The 21,606-nt window shown below is 40.9% G+C and overlaps 1 protein-coding gene across 9 annotated transcripts in view; it reads left to right on the forward strand.

Annotated features, from left to right (window-relative positions):
• Positions 1 to 21,606, forward strand: part of LOC128705881 (solute carrier organic anion transporter family member 74D) — a 116,946-nt gene that overhangs the window by 13,512 nt on the left and 81,828 nt on the right. For all 9 annotated transcript variants that reach the window (XM_070096683.1, XM_070096684.1, XM_070096680.1 and 6 more), the window contains exons 2-3: positions 10,673 to 10,899; positions 17,767 to 17,899. In XM_070096683.1, coding sequence (XP_069952784.1) covers positions 10,687 to 10,899; positions 17,767 to 17,899 — 346 coding nt within the window. In that variant the 5' untranslated portion in view covers positions 10,673 to 10,686. The remainder of the gene's footprint in view (positions 1 to 10,672; positions 10,900 to 17,766; positions 17,900 to 21,606) is intronic.

A 21,606-nucleotide genomic window follows, 5' to 3' on the forward strand; every position in this document is an offset into this window, starting at 1 on the left:
AACTTACCACCTATTCCATATACTTGCAACATCTGCCACATTGCTCCTCTATCCACTCTATCATATGCCTTTTCTACATCCATAAATGCAATAAAAACTTCCCTACTTTTATCTAAATACTGTTCACATATATGCTTCAATGTAAACACTTGATCTACACATCCCCTACCCACTCTAAAACCTCCCTGCTCATCCGCAATCCTACATTCTGTCTTACCTCTAATTCTTTCAATTATAACCCTACCATACACTTTTCCTGGTATACTCAATAAACTTATTCCTCTATAATTTTTACAGTCTCTTTTGTCCCCTTTCCCTTTATATAAAGGGACTATACATGCTCTCCGCCAATCCCTAGGTACCTTCCCCTCTTTCTTACATTTATTAAACAAAAGTACCACCCACTCCAACACTATATCCCCCCCTGCTTTTAACATTTCTGTCATGATCCCATCAGTTCCAGCTGCTTTACCCCCTTTCATTTTACGTAATGCCTCACGTACCTCCCCCACACTTACACTCTGCTCTTCTTCACTCCTAAAAGATGGTATACCTCCCTGACCAGTGCATGAAATTACTGCCTCTGTTTCTTCCTTAACATTTAAAAGTTCCTCAAAATATTCTCGCCATCTACCTAATACCTCCATCTCCCCATCTACTAACTCCCCTACTCTGTTTTTAACTGACAAATCCATACTTTCCCTAGGCTTTCTTAACTTGTTTAACTCACTCCAAAAATTTTTCTTATTTTCATTAAAATTTCTTTACAGTGCCTCTCCCACTCTATCATCTGCTCTCCTTTTGCACTCTCTCACCACTCTCTTCACCTTTCTTTTACTCTCATATACTCTGCTCTTCTTATAACACTTTTGCTTTGTAAAAACCTCTCATAAGCTACCTTTTTCTCTTTTATCACACCCTTTACTTCATCATTCCACCAATCACCCCTCTTTCCTCCTGCCCCCACCCTCCTATAACCACAAACGTCTGCCCCACATTCTAATACTGCATTTTTAAAACTATTCCAACCCTCTTCAACCCCCCCACTACTCATCTTTGCACTAGCCCACCTTTCTGCCAATAGTCGCTTATATCTCGCCCGAACTTCCTCCTCCCTTAGTTTATACACTTTCACCTCCCTCTTACTTGTTGTTGCCACCTTCCTCTTTTCCCATCTACCTCTTACTCTAACTGTAGCTACAACTAAATAATGATCCGATATATCAGTTGCCCCTCTATAAACATGTACATCCTGGAGCCTACCCATCAACCTTTTATCCACCAATACATAATCTAATAAACTACTTTCATTACGTGCTACATCATACCTTGTATATTTATTTATCCTCTTTTTCATAAAATATGTATTACTTATTACCAAATCTCTTTCTACACATAGCTCAATTAAAGGCTCCCCATTTACATTTACCCCTGGCACCCCAAATTTACCTACTACTCCCTCCATAACATTTTTACCCACTTTAGCATTGAAATCCCCAACCACTATTACTCTCACACTTGATTCAAAACTCCCCACGCATTCACTCAACATTTCCCAAAATCTCTCTCTCTCCTCTACACTTCTCTCTTCTCCAGGTGCATACACGCTTATTATAACCCACTTTTCACATCCAATCTTTATTTTACTCCACATAATCCTTGAATTAATACATTTATAGTCCCTCTTTTCCTGCCATTGCTTATCCTTCAACATTATTGCTACTCCTTCTTTAGCTCTAACTCTATTTGAAACCCCTGACCTAATTCCATTGATTCCTCTCCATTGAAACTCTCCCACCCCCTTCAGCTTTGTTTCACTTAAAGCCAGGACATCCAGCTTCTTCTCATTCATAACATCCACAATCATCTCTTTCTTATCATCTGCACAACATCCACGCACATTCAGACTTCCCACTTTGACAATTTTCTTCTTATTCTTTTTAGTAATCTTTACAGGAAAAAGGGTTACTAGCCCATTGTTCCCGGCATTTTAGTTGACTTTTACAACACGCATGGCTTACGGAGGAAAGATTCTTATTCCACTTCCCTATTGATATAAAAGGAAAAGTAATAAGACCAAGAACTATTAAGATAAAATCAAAGAAAACTCAGATGAGTGTGTATAAATAAATATGTACATGTATGTGTAGTGTAACTTAAGTGTAAGTAGAAGTAGCAAGACATACCTGTAATCTTGCATATTTATGAGACAGACAAAAGACATCAGCAATCCTACCATCATGTAAAACAATTACAGGCTTTCGTTATACACTCACTTGGCAGGACGGTAGTACCTCCCTGGGTGGTTGCTGTCTACCAACCTATTACCTTTATATATATATATATATATATATATATATATATATATATATATATATATATATATATATATATATATATATATATATATATATATATATATATATATATATATATATATATATATATATATATATATATATATATATATATATATATATATGTGTGTGTGTGTGTGTGTGTGTGTGTGTGTGTGTATATATATATATATATATATATATATATATATATATATATATATATATATATATATATATATATATATATATATATATATATATATATATAAAGAAGTCTATATGAACTTCGAATTATTTTTTTCAAATTTAGAGGATATATTTTCAGTCAGTTGTCGACGCTAGATAACAGAAAAGTGAAGTCTAGATATAAATCCAGTTGTACTCCTGTAAATCGTTTTGGGGCTTAGTTCCTGGGTCTATTGTGTATCCATATTCCCTGGCGCTACCCTCCACACGGTGGCTACGGCCTCCGCACTACACTAGCCACTTCGGTGCTAAAAACTAATTTAGATAACATATCTTTTCACTCTCTTGATTTTTAATTTTTAATTTTTTTAAGTCCGGCGTGGAGGAGCTCCGTCGCCAGGTGCTGATAACATCTGCGTATCTTCCGTTTCTCTGGTGTTTTTTATCCGGGTGATAATACGAGAGTCGGGGTCTAAAAATGAGATTCTTTTTCCTCAGCATCACTTGAAATTGTTGACATATTGTATATCAGTTTATTAATATCGCTTAGTTAACTGTGTGTTTGTGTACTCACCTAGTTGAGGTTGCGGGGGTCGAGTCCGAGCTCCTGGCCCCGCCTCTTCACTGATCGCTACTAGGTCACTCTCCCTGAACCATGAGCTTTATCATACCTCTGCTTAAAGCTATGTATGGATCCTGCCTCCACTACGCTTCCCAAACTATTCCACTTACTGACTACTCTGTGGCTGAAGAAATACTTCCTAACATCCCTGTGATTCATCTGTGTCTTCAACTTCCAACTGTGTCCCCTTGTTACTGTGTCCAATCTCTGGAACATGCTGTCTTTGTCCACCTTGTCAATTCCTCTCAGTATTTTGTATGTCGTTATCATGTCCCCCCTATCTCTCCTGTCCTCCAGTGTCGTCAGGTTGATTTTCCTTAACCTCTCCTCGTAGGACATACCTCTTAGCTCTGGGACTAGTCTTGTTGCAAACCTTTGCACTTTCTCTAGTTTCTTCACGTGCTTGGCTAGGTGTGGGTTCCAAACTGGTGCCGCATACTCCAATATGGGCCTAACGTACACGGTGTACAGGGTCCTGAATGATTCCTTATTAAGATGTCAGAATGCTGTTCTGAGGTTTGCTAGGCGCCCATATGCTGCAGCAGTTATTTGGTTGATGTGCGCTTCAGGAGATGTGCCTGGTGTTATACTCACCCCAAGATCTTTTTCCTTGAGTGAGGTTTGTAGTCTCTGGCCCCCTAGACTGTACTCCGTCTGCGGTCTTCTTTGCCCTTCCCCAATCTTCATGACTTTGCACTTGGTGGGATTGAACTCCAGGAGCCAATTGCTGGACCAGGTCTGCAGCCTGTCCAGATCCCTTTGTAGTTCTGCCTGGTCTTCGATCGAGTGAATTCTTCTCATCAACTTCACGTCATCTGCAAACAGGGACACCTCAGAGTCTATTCCTTCCGTCATGTCGTTCACAAATACCAGAAACAGCACTGGTCCTAGGACTGACCCCTGTGGGACCCCGCTGGTCACAGGTGCCCACTCTGACACCTCGCCACGTACCATGACTCGCTGCTGTCTTCCTGACAAGTATTCCCTGATCCATTGTAGTGCCTTCCCTGTTATCCCTGCTTGGTCCTCCAGTTTTTGCACCAATCTCTTGTGTGGAACTGTGTCAAACGCCTTCTTGCAGTCCAAGAATATGTGTATGTGTGTATGTGTATGTGTGTGTATGTGTGTGTTTGTGTGTCACTACTAGGTCACTAGGTCACTCCCTCTCTGCTCTAAGAGCCCCATCATACCTCTTCTTAGAGCTGTGTATTGATCCTGCCTCCACTGCTTCATTTTCCAGATTGTTCCACTTCCTGACAACTCTAAGGCTAAAGAAATACCTCCTAACATCCCCATGACTCATCTGAGTTTTATCTTCCAGCTATGTTCCCTTGTTCTTGTGTCCCATCTCTGAAACATTCTAGCCTGTTCACCTTGTCAATTCCTCTCAGTATTTTATATGTCGTTATCATGCCCCCCATATCTTTCCTATCCTCTAGTGTCATCAAGTTGAGTTCCCTTAACCTCTCCTCATAAGTCATAACTCTTAGCTCCAGAACTAGTCTTGTTTCAAACTTTTGCACTTTCTCCAATTTCTTGACGTGTTTGCCCACGTGTAGGTTCCATACTGGTACTGCATACTCCAGTATGGACCTGACGTACACGGTGTACAGTGTCATGAATGACTCATTACTTAGATGTCAAAATTCTCTTCTCAAGCTTGCCAGACTCCCATATGCTCCTTTCAGTCCTCGTCTTTATACCTTGCTCCAGCATTTCCAGTTCTTCCATCAGGCTCTGTATCTTTGCCTCAGCAGCTACCCCTCATATCTCCCACTTCTTGCTCTCTGCAGATATCTTCTCCACCAGTGTATTGCAAAGCTCATTTAGTCTTTTTTCCCATTCTTGTTCCATTTTGCTCTTGAACTTTTCTGTCCATTCTTCTTTCTCAGATCAACCATCCTTGGTTCCATTGCCTCTAAGTCTTACCTTTTGAGATCCCATTTTTTTAATCCTGTTAGGATGCTCTAGCTTCTACAGTCTGTAAACTTTGTGTCGAGATGTGTGTGTGTGTGTGTGTGTGTGTGTGTGTGTGTGTGTGTGTGTGTGTGTGTGTGTGTGTGTGTGTGTGTGTGTGTGTGTGTGTGTGTATGTCTGCCTGTCTGTCTTTGAGAAAGGGAGGTCACTTTTTGTACACTAGGATTTGCTACTCTTTTGATTTTTTTGAGAATTATGCCTTACTTTATTGCTAATTAATTATATACTAGTATTTATTATTATAATACTTACTGGTGCACATGATAAAGTACTGTGTACTTTATCAACCACATACTCCATCATTATCTCAGGCCAGACAAGCACTTACCAATGTTATCAGTGTGTCAGTAAAATGAGTGACATATGATCAAGCTTAAGTGTTAGTGAACATGTCTGAGTGGCGTATGGTCAAGCTTAAGTGTTAGTGAACATGTCTGAGTGGCGTATGGTCAAGCTTAAGTGTTAGTGAACATGTCTGAGTGACATATGGTCAAGCTTAAGTGTTAGTGAACATGTCTGAGTGACATATGGTCAAGCTTAAGTGTTAGTGAACATGTCTGAGTGACGTATGGTCAAGCTTAAGTGTTAGTGAACATGTCTGAGTGACATATGGTCAAGCTTAAGTGTTAGTGAACATGTCTGAGTGACATATGGTCAAGCTTAAGTGTTAGTGAACATGTCTGAGTGACGTATGGTCAAGCTTAAGTGTTAGTGAACATGTCTGAGTGACATATGGTCAAGCTTAAGTGTTAGTGAACATGTCTGAGTGACATATGGTCAAGCTTAAGTGTTAGTGAACATGTCTGAGTGACGTATGGTCAAGCTTAAGTGTTAGTGAACATGTCTGAGTGACGTATGGTCAAGCTTAAGTGTTAGTGAACATGTCTGAGTGACGTATGGTCAAGCTTAAGTGTTAGTGAACATGTCTGAGTGACGTATGGTCAAGCTTAAGTGTTAGTGAACATGTCTGAGTGACGTATGGTCAAGCTTAAGTGTTAGTGAACATGTCTGAGTGACGTATGGTCAAGCTTAAGTGTTAGTGAACATGTCTGAGTGACGTATGGTCAAGCTTAAGTGTTAGTGAACATGTCTGAGTGACGTATGGTCAAGCTTAAGTGTTAGTGAACATGTCTGAGTGACGTATGGTCAAGCTTAAGTGTTAGTGAACATGTCTGAGTGACGTATGGTCAAGCTTAAGTGTTAGTGAACATGTCTGAGTGACGTATGGTCAAGCTTAAGTGTTAGTGAACATGTCTGAGTGACGTATGGTCAAGCTTAAGTGTTAGTGAACATGTCTGAGTGACGTATGGTCAAGCTTAAGTGTTAGTGAACATGTCTGAGTGACGTATGGTGAAGCTTAAGTGTTAGTGAACATGTCTGAGTGACGTATGGTCAAGCTTAAGTGTTAGTGAACATGTCTGAGTGACGTATGGTCAAACTTAAGTGTTAGTGAACATGTCTGAGTGACGTATGGTCAAGCTTGGAGTGTTAGTGTATAAGTGGATGATGGGCATAAATAAAGATGATATATGACAAACTTTTGTGACTCTTTTTCGGCTCACAAAAACAGTTCTCATGACAATTTTCAAATTTTTACCAATAAAAGTTTTTGGATTTCTTAAGTTAAAGGTTATTTTATATACCTGAATTATTTCTTCATCTTTGAACTCTGGCCTGCACTCACAGCTCTGAAGAACACGGAGTAATTATATACACGGGATCACACATTAGTTGTTCTATTTATACAATGATTTTTAGTTCCTGGACTCTTAAAATAATTAAAAAATAAAGAGTGGCCTCGAGCTTCTTTGTTCAAACTGCTCAGTAAATTTTATGGATCAAATATTAACTATTTCAAGCAAACTTATTTGAATCTCTGCTGGAAATTTATAAACCGACAAATATGTAATATATACCAAATATGTTGAAGAGGAAAATCAGTGTGGAATACTGGTGATACAAGAATGATAGTTATCAGATATGATGGAATAAAAATGAGTTAGAGGGAGCCAAGCAACTGTCAACTGTGAAATATAATTTACGTTCTCATTAAGTTGGTAATGAACCAGGATATTTAGGAATAATCACACAGAGTAACAAGTTAACAAGACGTAAGGCAGAAATAGTAAGACAAACACAACATCCCGGGGTCACTGTTATGCTCTATTTACGATTACTCTTTCTAACAACGCAATAACGAGAAATTTATCATTTTAATGTAGCGTATGTGTAATAGTCCTGAACCAGACTCCCGTTAGAATCCCTAGTTCCTTGGTAGAGTAACTGCTTCAAGAGGATTTAAACACGACTCTTGTGTGCCCTATCTCTGAGCAGATCTTAAAGGACATAGTTGCAGGTGTGTGTACTGGACCTGGTGACGAAGACCAACACTACTAGCCCTAGAGAGTTAATTCAAGATAACCCAGAAAAACATACACTGTGGCTTTTCTCGTTTTAATCTAAGACCCTCACTGTGATACGAACCACATCCGTCGACTAACTCCGAGGTATATATCTACTGCTAGGTGTACAGGGTAAGTAGATGTGAAAAGACTGGGGATCTTCAGGTTGTTGCCCTAAGTTCTGACAACTGAGTTACTAATCACAATAACATTTACAAGGCGTGAGTTTGTTAATTGACACAGCTGATGTTATCTTCTACATTTAAGATTCTGGTGATAAGGGCTGCTGTTATGTTTACTTCTACGTCATTGTCCCCCAATAACACACCCACCTGCTGGTCACACAGAGGCTGGAGTTTGGCCTGAAGTTTTACTACTCACTCGCCATCGGTTCACACCCCACCCGTTTCATTTTTTTTTAAGCTAAGAGTCTCATCCAAGGATGCTGTGTAACCCAGGCACCCTAGGTTACAGGTCTCCATACACCTGCTGCCTATGTTTGCTTCCCAGTAACCTAACTGCTAGTCAAGCGTTGTGGGTCACATCCTGGGAAATAAGCCATACTAATTGCCTTTATCTGGTTATCCCTGGTTAATAACCCAAAATATATTTTCTTCTTTTAACCAGGTTGGTGGATATACTTAGTAATTGTTACAAAATGCGATATCCATAAAATATAGGCATCTCCTTCTAGGTCAACTTACTGATCCCACTCTAGCATCTAGCATGTTTCTGGTTTTGTAACAGTTTCTCAGAAAGTATTCTGGTCCAGTTATCCTTTAAAATTATTATAAATTTTTAATAATGCTTTAGGATTACAAATGATAGGATACTAAATAACGAAATAAAAATCCGAGATCTTTATTAACAAAGTTGTCCAGGTGGACAAAATCAAAGTAAAGAAGTTTGATATAATTTAGGATATAAGCTCCTACACTTCTCTTGTAGTGCAAAGTTATATTGTATATATAGTAGTATAGTGCTAAAGGCCATTTAGTAATAGTACGACTTGCAAGTACCATCTGGTACACAGTAATCAAGTATAAAAATAATACTAGTATATACTAGCGTGTGTGAGAGAATGTATGTGCTCAAAGTTGTTCGTTATGACTCGGTAAGACTCGACTCGACTAGACTTAAACAGTGACTGCCACTAGTCCACAAATAATCTATCTTTTCGACCATCAAGGCAATCAAAACAGCTTGCTTGAACAATATGACGAACCATTCACCAACAGCAGTAATGTAACAAGCAGTAGCACAGCGTCAGGACCATGAAGACAAAATAAAGACCCTAACTGGGGACCATCAGCAGCTGGTCCTCAAGTCATAAAACTTCCGTAATACTGAATCTATGTTCAGTATAACCAAATCCCCGACTACGAGGGTGCGTAGATGCCACACAAAATAAGTCAGAAGCTTTAGCTTGGGACCTGAGTTGACTTAGAGTATCAGTACGACACAATCTCAGCAAAACGTCAAAAATCACTGTCTGAACAAAGCTCTGTGAACAAAGTTACAGGAAGTATGTTTCGACTCACCAACGAAATCATACTCTACCAAAAACAGTCTAAATAACGACTAAACCGACAGAGACGAGAGAGATGCTTCCAGGACTAGGATCAGATGAAGAGAGAGCGATTTCTCGACTACAGGCCTCACATCAGGTGATATCACGTGACTCGCCCATGGTACTGCAGAGACCCCAACAGGTAAACAAGCGAGATGATAGTTAGCTAAGCTGTTTGCCAACACGGACAGCCAACCACAACTCTCAAACAGTGAGCACAGTGAAGTGTAAATGTTACATCCTACCTACTGACTTAGCTAAGTCAAATAATAATATAAAACAAGATACTTTAATTTCAGCTATTAATGAAAATATTGGCAATATAAAATTATACGAAAGACAATATATATTAAATATACATTGCGTCCCTTTCAGGGGGGGGGACATTAATGTAGAGAAATGAATTATTATTATTATTATCATGGGGAACGCTAAACCAGTAGGATTATACAGCATATGTGGGGGGAGGGGGATGGAAGGTATTCAGATTCAGTTCAGGAAACCGGAGCACAGATCCAATTCCTTAGATCAGGAGCCCCTCACCAGCGTCAAGACATAAGAGGCAACTATCCATCCCTTGTGGGAACAGTGAGATAGGATAACAGTTCTTAGCTTGTAAATTTAACTTTGTAAAAAAATAATATATATATATATATACATATATATATATATATATTATATATATATATATATATATATATATATATATATATATATATATATATATATATATATATATATATATATATATATATATATATATATATATATATATGTATATATATATATATATATATATATATATATATATATATATATATATATATATATATATATATATATATATATAAACACCGAGAAGATTCAACACTCTGGTGTTAGTCTTTATACAGGAACTCTCCCTCTTGTTATATTTTATTTAAATGCTCCAGCTGACATGTTTCACTAAATGAAAGTCCCATTTTATGCTCAGTCAAAACTCGCTGTCATCAGTGAGTGAATATAATGTTAGATATAGAACACTGACACTCGCTCTTCAGTACTGATGATAACCAACCACTGGTACTCTGCAAGTCACGATGTGTAGTGGAATGGTAATGGTACCTTGTTAATAGTAATTTGATATTGGTACTTTAGTAATGGTACCTTGATAAAGGTATCTTGATAATGGTACCTTGATAATGGAACTTTGGTAAGAGAAAGCACTTTTAATATTTCACCAAATTAATCAAACCCATTATATATTTAGCGAGACAAATGAGAAAAAATTACTTAAAAATGAGCTGATCAACTTTAATGTTTTACGTAAAGGTTATGCGAGGTGAATACAAGCTCTTTTACAAGTCACTTAATCTTGAAGATAAGTTAGAGATTAGAGCTAAACAAAGTTAAATTACCACCTAGACAGCAATGTGTTTGGATAAAACGCTACTCTAATACGTTGATAAGTGTTCAGATAAGCTACTCAGTCACGTGTGTTTGTTCTTGTTTTTTTTTGTGGGTAAAATTATGTACTGGACTGTATTCTTCAATTTTAAAAGTATCTTAGGAATGATTCTGTCTTTTGTTCATTCAGAAAACAAAACAGAGATGGCGAGGAAAGAGCTGGCTAACAATGATTCAGATGTAGAGGAGATGGCCAGAAAGGAGCTGGCTAACATTGTCCCCGAAGAAGAGCTCGTGAAGAACACCAGTACTAAGTTAAGCAAGGAGGAAGAGGTGAATTTAGAGCTGCTCTTCACGGAGGAAGATTTGGAGGAAACTCAGTGTGGCCTGGGATCGTGCACTCCCAAGTGGATTCAGGTAAGAGTGGGAGGCATCAAGTAGCTGCAGATGAGAGTGGGGGACCCCAAATTGGTTCAGGTGAGAGTGGGGGACCCTGAAGAGACTTTCGGTGAAGGAAGGGTCCCAGAAGTGACTATAAGTGAGGGCCAAAGTTCCAGAAGTATCTTCAAGTGATGGTGAGGAACCTCTAAGTGGTTTTACTTATAGTGGGGGAACAAGAGCCACTGTACGTAGGTGTTGTGGCTGAGTGACTGATGAAAGAAACATTTCAGACAGTAACTAAAGGCAATATTAAAGCCTATAATACAGTATTTTTCACCTCGGATGTATGCAATCATTATGATAGCTTGATAGTAAGTAAGTAAGTAAGTTTATTCAGGTATACACAAATACAGTTACATAGAATTATCATACATAGCAGCATATGTGTAGAGAACCTAGGATAACCCAAAAAAGTCAGACAGAGTGACTTATTTCCATTGGGGTCCTTTTACCTTATTATTATAATATAAAGGTTATAATATTTTCTTATTATTCTACAATGAAGATAACATCTTATTATCATACTAAAAAGACTATCTATTACACGAGGGTCATTAAGACTATCTACAATACGAGGGTCATTACTCGGAATAAGGTAAAATTTACACGTATGTTAGCTAAAAAATAGAAAATCATTCCCCTCCCTTTCTGTAGCTACATTCATCAGACACCTTTTGGCACTCTTCTTGAACTGGTTCATGCTATGACTGGCTTTGACATGTGCGGGTAGTCTGTTCCATTCCTTTATTGCTGTACAATAAAAGGTGTTTGACGCCTGGCCAATGACTGTGGGTACTACAAAGTTGTGCTCTCTCCCCCTAGTACTATGATTGCTTTGGTTCCCAACCTTGACAAAATTGACAGCAAGATATTCTGGACACTGTTTGTGAGCAATTTTATAAACATGATTTAGCTTCAGTTGTTTTACTCTGTCTTCAACATTCAGCATATCCAACTGCTGTAATTCATCCTGGCCTACATGTTCTCTTGGTCCCAGCCCCAGGATGAATCTTACGATTTTGTTCTGGGTGATTTGCAGTCTATCTTTCAGTTTTTTTGTCAAGGCAGAGTACCATGAAGAGCAAGCGTAATCCATATGGCATTGTATAAAGGCTAGACATAGGGTCCTGCGAGCCTCAGTAGGTAGACACTGTGCTTGTCTATACAGGAACTTCAGTCTGGCATTCGCTTTCTTTACTACACTGTTCCCTATCAATTCTCCTGACATGCATGGGTCAAAGGGGATTCCCAGATATTTTACTGATGAAACCAAAGTGATGGGCTCCCCATTACACTGAACAATAAAATTAATTACCCTTCTCAGTTTATGTTTCGTGCCAAAGAGAATGGCTTCACTTTTCCCTAGGTGTAATGATAGTTTGTTGTCTACTAACCATTTGCTGCAGGACTCCAGTTCCAGTGTTAAAACATTAGCAATATCTTGTGGGTCTTTACCTGTCACTAACAGAGCACTGTCATCTGCATACAGTAGGAGTTTGCACTTGACACTGATAGGCATATCATTGACATAACATAAGAATAATAAGGGACCCAGAATACTACCTTGGGGAACTCCACATGTTATCGGCAGGGGTTCTGATTCCGTTTCGTTGATTTTGACTATTTGTCTCCTGTTGCTAAGGTAGGACTTAAACCAGTCTACAGAACCTATACCGATAGCTTGAAGTTTCTTACATAATATATTGTGGTTGACAGTATCGAAGGCCTTTTGCAGGTCTAAGGTTACCATACCTATGAGGTTCCCCTTTGACATTTCAGTTCTCAGGTAATCCATCAGATTAATAAGGGAGGTGTCGGTTGAGTAGGATCTTCTAAAGCCCGATTGATAGCTATGGAGAATGCTGTTGTCATTAAGGTACTTAACTACTTGAGAATACACCGCCCTCTCCAGAATTTTAGATATTATATTGAGTATACTAACAGGCCTATAGTTGCTTACATCAGACCTATTATTTTTCTTGAAGATAGGAGTAACTCTGGCCTCCTTGAACCCCTCCGGTACGGTATTAGTGATGATTGATAGATTTATTATGTGAGCAATAGGGATTGACAGTTCAGAAGCACCATCTTTTAGGAACTTAGACGGGATGTTATCAGGGCCTGTGCTCTTAGTTGGGTTTAACCTGCTTAGTTCTTTTTGAATGAAGTCATGAGATACACTTACTAGTTGACAACTGTTTGGGGTTACCCCTTTATTGGTATAGTATGTTTGAAACTTATCAGAGTCTGTGTTAAAGGTATTTGATGCAGCTGGTAGTTTACTTACTAGTGTTGATGCAACAGATGTGTAGTAGGAATTAAAGCAATTTTGCCACCTTAGATGTTTCGTGGCATACCTCATTATCGATAGTGAGTACTATGTTAGACCTATCTACTGGCTTATGGCTATACCCCAACTGTTTTAGTTGTTGCCAGAGCTTTCTGGGGTTATGCTTATACTCTTCAATTTTTGAGCAATAGTGCTTTGCCTTTGCTCCTTTTATAAGTCTCTGTACTCTGTTCCTCACCCTTTGGAATTCATTTAGTGCTGCAATATCCTGTCTGTTTGCTTTAAATCTTTTTAGCAGCTGGTCTCTGAATTTCATATTATCTAATATCTCAGTAGTCATCCAGGGTTCAGTTCTTCGTTTAATCCTAACCTCTTTAACTGGTGCAATATTATCAAGGATGGCAGTGAACATTGTTTTGAATTTTTCCCAGGCATCGTTTACGTCCGTGCAACTTGTTATCTCTGTCCAGTCACAATTGTGTAGCCTATTTACCAGTGCTTCTTTACTGTAGTTTCTAGTTGACCTCATTTTTATTGTCCTGTGTAGGCCTATCCTATCCCTAGTGATTTTCCTGGTGCAGTAAATGATGAAATGATCACTAAGACCAGTGGTAATGACGCCTGACTGACTAATGTTCTCTGCGCGGTTACAAATTATGTGGTCAATTAGGGTGGCTGAGAACTGTGTGATCCGGGTTGGTGTATTAATTAGTTGAGTGTAGCTATTTAATCCTAGAATTTGCTTATACCTTTTGCATAGCCCGTTATTTTGCTGCTGAAAACAGATATTGAAGTCGCCCAGTATTATTGTCTCGCAATTGTTTTCAAGTCCTGGAGTTTACCTGGAGTTTACCTGGAGAGAGTTTCGGGGGTCAACGCCCCCGCGGCCCGGTCTGTGACCAGGCCTCCTGGTGGATCAGCGCCTGATCAACCAGGCTGTTGCTGCTGGCTGCACGCAAACCAACGTACGAGCCACAGCCCGGCTGATCAGGAACTGACTTTAGTTGCTTGTCCAGTGCCAGCTTGAAGACTGCCAGGGGTCTGTTGGTAATCCCCCTTATGTGTGCTGGGAGGCAGTTGAACAGTCTCGGGCCCCTGACACTTATTGTATGGTCTCTTAACGTGCTAGTGACACCCCTGCTTTTCATTGGGGGGATGGTGCATCGTCTGCCAAGTCTTTTGCTTTCGTAGTGAGTGATTTTCGTGTGCAAGTTTGGTACTAGTCCCTCTAGGATTTTCCAGGTGTATATAATCATGTATCTCTCCCTCCTGCGTTCCAGGGAATACAGGTTTAGAAACCTCAAGCGCTCCCAGTAATTGAGGTGTTTTATCTCCGTTATGCGCGCCGTGAAAGTTCTCTGTACATTTTCTAGGTCGGCAATTTCACCTGCCTTGAAAGGTGCTGTTAGAGTGCAGCAATATTCCAGCCTAGATAGAACAAGTGACCTGAAGAGTGTCATCATGGGCTTGGCCTCCCTAGTTTTGAAGGTTCTCATTATCCATCCTGTCATTTTTCTAGCAGATGCGATTGATACAATGTTATGGTCCTTGAAGGTGAGATCCTCCGACATAATCACTCCTAGGTCTTTGACGTTGGTGTTTCGCTCTATTTTGTGGCCAGAATTTGTTTTGTACTCTGATGAAGATTTAATTTCCTCATGTTTACCATATCTGAGTAATTGAAATTTCTCATCGTTGAACTTCATATTGTTTTCTGCAGCCCACTGAAAGATTTGGTTGATGTCCGCCTGGAGCCTTTCAGTGTCTGCAATGGAAGACACTGTCATGCAGATTCGGGTGTCATCTGCAAAGGAAGACACGGTGCTGTGGCTGACATCCTTGTCTATGTCGGATATGAGGATGAGGAACAAGATGGGAGCTAGTACTGTGCCTTGTGCCTTGTGCCGGACAATACTCTGGAAAAGTCTTCTAAGAACTGGTCCTGGGTAGGAGGGCGGTAACTAGTTCCTACTAAGATGGGTTTGGTCTTGGGAAGCAGCACTTCAAACCATAGAATCTCCAGTTTATTGTTATTTAAATCAGGTCTTGGGTTGTAAGCTAAGTCATTTCTAATGTAGGCACATACTCCACCACCCTTTCTGTTCCTATCGAAGCGTTTTATATTGTAATCTTCTCTTTTGACCTCGTCGTCAGTCACCGTATCATCCAACTAGGATTTAGAGATGGTTATAACTGCCGCCCTAATTTTGTTAGCTAGAATCCTAATCCTAATCATAATCATCAATATATGGCAATGGGTCATTTGTATTAAAATTAGGTAAATCAATATCATCACTGCTAAAGTGCAACTGTGCCAAAGTTCATTTGTTACACACAAAATGAATTCTGGCACCGTTGCTATAATTGTACATACATCCATCATGCACCCACCTGGAGTTTACCTGGAGAGAGTTCCGGGGGTCAACGCCCCCGCGGCCCGGTCTGTGACCAGGCCTCCTGATGGATCAGAGCCTGATCAAAAAGGCTGTTGCTGCTGGCTGCACGCAAACCAACGTACGAGCCACAGCCCGGCTGGTCAGGAACCGACTTTAGGTGCTTGTCCAGTGCCAGCTTGAAGACTGCCAGGGGTCTGTTGGTAATCCCTCTTATGTATGCTGGGAGGCAGTTGAACAGTCTCGGGCCCCTGACACTTATTGTATGGTCTCTTAACGTGCTAGTGACACCCCTGCTTTTCATTGGGGGGATGTTGCATCGTCTGCCAAGTCTTTTGCTTTCGTAGTGAGTGATTTTCGTGTGCAAGTTCGGTACTAGTCCCTCTAGGATTTTCCAGGTGTATATAATCATGTATCTCTCCCGCCTGCATTCCAGGGAATACAGGTTTAGGAACCTCAAGCGCCCCCAGTAATTGAGGTGTTTTATCTCCGTTATGTGCGCCGTGAAGGTTCTCTGTACATTTTCTAGGTCAGCAATTTCACCTGCCTTGAAAGGTGCTGTTAGTGTGCAGCAATATTCCAGCCTAGATAGAACAAGTGACCTGAAGAGTGTCATCATGGGCTTGGCCTCCCTAGTTTTGAAGGTTCTCATTATCCACCCCTTACACATTTTACATAAGGTGCCTTTTCTGTTTTTCATGCGTACTTTAGTACAGTGTATGCACCTTACTCCCTGTTCAGTACATCCACACTTACTACTGTGCAATCTACATCTACAGGACCTTAAACTCCAATATCAGCCTTGACCTAAAACGCTTTCTTGATAGTTGTGACAGAACCCACAGGCATAACACCAGACACAAACATCTCTACGACATTCCCCGTGTCCGACTAAACCTTTACAAAAATTCAGTGTATGTCAAAGGCCCTAAAATCTGGAACACCCTACCTGAGAACTCTAGAACTGCAGACACATTCATCACCTTCAAAACTACCATTAGAAAACATCTTATCTCCCTGATACACCCCATCAACTAACTACACGAATACCACCTGGTGGTTCACACTTACACTCACTCACCCATTTGACCATAAACAGAAATATTAATCTCAATCTTAAAATAATGAATCCTATGATACTCCAATACTGAAACTATGTACTGTGCCAAAACAAAAGCATTCACATTGCTAAACTCACAAACTAGTATTTAGTCACTTAGCCATAATACCAACTTACCTCATAATTTGTAATATTTTAAAATAATGAATTAAACTAAGTCTGCCCGAAATGCCTAGCCATGCTAGGCTTTCTAGTGGTACACTCTGTAATCATTAAACTTTGAATTGAATTTGAATTGAATTGAATTGAATTGAATAATGGCTGTATTATCTCACATTGACCTATGTATGCATTACATGTGGAGTTAAGGTTATCATTCCTAGCTACTAGACCGTCATTATCGCCGTCATTTATCTGTCTGTTTTGCCTCTGCACAATAGTTTGAGGTCCTGGATTAATCTGGATATCACCACTTAAGAGTGCTACAATAAGAGCTGTGTGCCACTGTTTTTGTTTGGGTATGCGGTGTTGCCATACCTTGCGGCGATAGTGATATTTACTTTTCTGGTAGGATGGCAACTGTTGGGCTTTTACTGTCCAGGGCGCTGTTACTCCATTCACCTTTTCCAGCCCCCATGACTGATTTCTTTCTTCATGGAATTGAAAAAGAAAGATAAACATAATTATGGCAGCCTGTACCCCGCTAATGCCTGCCATTTTCACTCTTCGCTCTTTTACTCATATACAATAATATTTATTTCTCTTTTATTTCACTGCAGGTGACACCAGTCTTCACCAGAACCTGAATGCTGACAAACTTCCCAGTCCAAGTAGTAGTAGTAGTAGTAGTAGAAGAATATCTATATTGTAGTTAACCCTTCTCAGCAGACAACCTCCATATAAACCTTAAAAGTCTTCAGTTATCTTTTTCTTTATATATGTATACTCAGTTGCATTTAACTCAGAAATTTTCCAGTTTGTTTCCTTCTATATCAGACAGCACTTACGGTTTATTTTACTTGTTGATTGAGGTTGTATCATGTAAATATAGCTTATTTTTCCGAAGCTCTTTTCATTTATTCATGTTCCCTTTATGACAGAGGTTCGCGACCAAAGAGATGTACATGCTGGTGTATTGTCTGGTGGGAATGACCCAGGGAATGTTCTTCACATATTCTGTCTCCGTCATTTCCACCATAGAGAAGAGGTTTAAACTAACCAGCAAGGAAACAGGTGAGGCTAAAACACACACACACACACACACACACACACACACACACACACACAGTAGGGACAGCGAGCGCGCTAGTCACGCCTTCCGTGTTCCGGGAATATAAGTGTTTTTGAGGGCTACCTAAGTGTTCTGCAAGGGTTGCTAAGTGTGTCAGGGTAGTGAACAATCCTAGAAGTGATTTTTAATCTGCCTGAACCACATAAGTGTGGGGAGAGCCACAATTTTGTAAGTGATCTAGAAAATAAAAACGTTGTGGTGCAGAGTGGGCAGGCTAGTGTGTAAGGCGATGTTGTCAAGTGTCACCCAAGAAAGATAATAAAGTGAAACAATCGTGTGACCAGTGAAAGAAATACAGTGAATAGGGTACATTATTAACGAGAAGAAATTGAGGTGGATCTATGCCAGGACGTACATCGAGCTGGATCTACACCAGGACGTCACATCGAGCTGGACAATCTACAGTGCTACAGCTGCACTACAAGTACTGTATCACCTATGAGTGATTGTTTGGGTGTGGGGTTTCAGGTTCCAATTAACCGCCAAGCTGAATGTGAATGGTCTAACTCTCATAGCACGATAAAGAATAGGCACTCAAGTATTCAATAAGGTTTAGCAAATGGTAATCCATTGAACAAGGCGATTAACTCACTATAAGCAGGTCGAGCATAGGCAACACTGTAAGGGTGGGAGTCAGGTCACAAGAGGTTGTGGACACAAGTGACAACTGAGAATCTACATTACACTCCAAGCACAAGCCACCTACTTTTCAGACACATAATAAACCCACACATAATTCGACACATAATTACACACACACACACACACACACACACACACACACACACACACACACACGCACACACGCACACACACACACACGCACAGGAGAGGTTTGTTCCCAAGGGAAACAGAAATAATGGGAAGAACAGAACGAGTCCTTGGTTCACCCAAAGGTGTAGGGAGGCAAAAACTAGGTGTACTAGAGAATGTAAAAGGTACAGAAGACAGAGAACTCAGGAAAATAAAGAAATCAGCCGAAGAGCCAGAAACGAATATGCACAGATAAGAAGGGAGGCTCAGAGACAATATGAAAATGACATAGCATCAAAAGTAAAGACTGACCCGAAGCTGTTGTACAGCCACATCAGGAGGAAAACAACAGTCAAGGACCAGGTAATCAGACTGAGGAAGGGTGATGGGGAATTCACAAGAAACGACCGAGAGGTATGTCAGGAGCTCAACACAAGATTTAAAGAGGTATTTACAGTGGAAACCAGTAGGACTCCAAGAAATCAGAACAGGGGGGCACACCAGCAAGTGCTGGATGAGGTACATATAACCAAGGAGGAGGTGAAGAAGCTGCTATGCGAACTTGACACCTCAAAGGCGGTGGGATCAGACAACATCTCTCCATGGGTCCTTAAAGAGGGAGCAGAGATATTGTGCGAGCCATTAACAAAGATCTTCAACACATCATTTGAAACTGGGCAACTCCCTGAGGTATGGAAAATGGCAAATGTAGTCCCAATTTTTAAAAAGGGAGACAGGCATGAGGCACTAAACTACAGACCTGTATCACTAACGTGTATAGTATGCAAGGTCATGGAGAAGATCATCAGGAGGAGAGTGGTGGGGCACCTGGAAAGAAACAAGTGTATAATTGACAACCAGCACGGTTTCAGGGAAGGAAAATCCTGTGTCACAAACCTACTAGAGTTTTATGACAAGGTGACAGAAGTAAGACAAGAGAGAGAGGGGTGGATCGACTGCGTATTTTTGGACTGCAAGAAGGCCTTCGACACAGTTCCTCACAAGAGGTTACTGCAAAAGCTAGAGGACCAGGCACACATAACAGGAAAGGCACTGCAATGGATCAGAGAATATCTGACAGGGAGGCAACAACGAGTCATGGTACGCGACGAGGTGTCAGAGTGGGCGCCTGTGACAAGCGGGGTTCCACAGGGGTCAGTCCTAGGACCTGTGCTGTTCTTGGTATACGTGAACGACATAACGGAAGGGATAGACTCAGAAGTGTCCTTGTTTGCAGATGATGTGAAGTTAATGAGAAGAATCGAATCGGACGAGGATCAGGCAGGACTACAAAGACACCTGGACAGGCTACAAGCCTGGTCCAGCAACTGGCTCCTTGAATTTAACCCTGCCAAATGCAAAGTCATGAAGATTGGGGAAGGGCAAAGAAGACCGCAGACACAATATAGTTTAGATGGCCAAAGACTGCAAACCTCACTCAAGGAAAAATATCTGGGGGTGAGTATAACACCGAGCATATCTCCTGAGGCGCACATCAATCAGATAACTGCTGCAGCATACGGGCGCCTGGCAAACCTACGGATAGCGTTCCGATACCTCAGTAAGGATTCGTTTAAGATTCTGTACACCATCTACGTCAGGCCCATACTGGAGTATGCAGCACCAGTTTGGAATCCACACCTAGTCAAGCACATCAAGAAATTAGAGAAAGTGCAAAGGTTTGCAACAAGACTAGTCCCAGAGCTAAGGGGATTGTCCTATGAAGAAAGGTTGAGGGAAATCGGCCTGACGACACTGGAGGCCAGGAGGGTCAGGGGAGACATGATAACGACATATAAAATACTGCGCAGAATAGACGAGGTGGACAAAGACGGGATGTTCCAGAGATGGGACAGAGACACAAGAGGTCACAATTGGAAGTTGAAGACTCAGATGAATCAAAGGGATGTTAGGAAGTATTTCTTCAGTCATAGAGTAGTCAGGCCATGGAATAGCCTAGAAAGTGATGTGGTGGAGGCAGGAACCACACATAGTTTTAAGCCGAGGTATGATAGAGCTCATGGGGCAAGGAGAGAGAGGACCTAGTAGCAATCAGCGAAGAGGCGGGGCCAGGAGCTGTGACTCGACCCTTGCAACCACAAATAGGTGAGTACAAATAGGTGAGTACACACACACACACACACACGCACAGACTCTGAAGTGTCCCTGTTCGCAGATGACGTGAAGTTGATGAGAAGAATTAAATCGGACGAGGATGAGGCAGGACTGCAAAGAGACCTGGGCAGGCTGGACATGTGGTCCAGTAATTGGCTTCTCGAATTCAATCCAGCCAAATGCAAAGTCATGAAGATTGGGGATGGGCAAAGAAGACCGCAGACAGAGTATAGGCTAGGTGGACAAAGACTACAGACCTCACTCAGGGAGAAAGACCTTGGGGTGACCATAACACCGAGCACATCACCGGAGGCACACATCAACCAAATAACCGCTGCAGCATACGGGCGCCTGGCAAACCTGAGAATAGCGTTCCGATACCTTAATAAGGAATCATTCAAGACACTGTACACTGTGTATGTTAGGCCCATACTGGAGTATGCAGCACCAGTCTGGAACCCACACCTGGTCAAGCACGTCAAGAAGTTAGAGAAAGTACAAAGGTTTGCAACAAGGCTAGTCCCAGAGCTCAAGGGAATGTCGTACGAGGAAAGGTTAAGGGAAATCGGACTGACGACACTGGAGGACAGAAGGGTCAGGGAAGACATGATAACGACATACAAGATACTGCGGGGAATAGACAAGGTGGACAGAGATAGGATGTTCCAGAGAGGGGACACAGGGACAAGGGGTCACAACTGGAAGCTGAAGACTCAGACGAGTCACAGGGACGTTAGGAAGTATTTCTTCAGTCATAGAGTTGTCAGGAAGTGGAATAGCC

Source organism: Cherax quadricarinatus, chromosome 54 (assembly GCF_038502225.1).
Source record: "Cherax quadricarinatus isolate ZL_2023a chromosome 54, ASM3850222v1, whole genome shotgun sequence".
NCBI classification, from domain to species: domain Eukaryota; kingdom Metazoa; phylum Arthropoda; class Malacostraca; order Decapoda; family Parastacidae; genus Cherax; species Cherax quadricarinatus.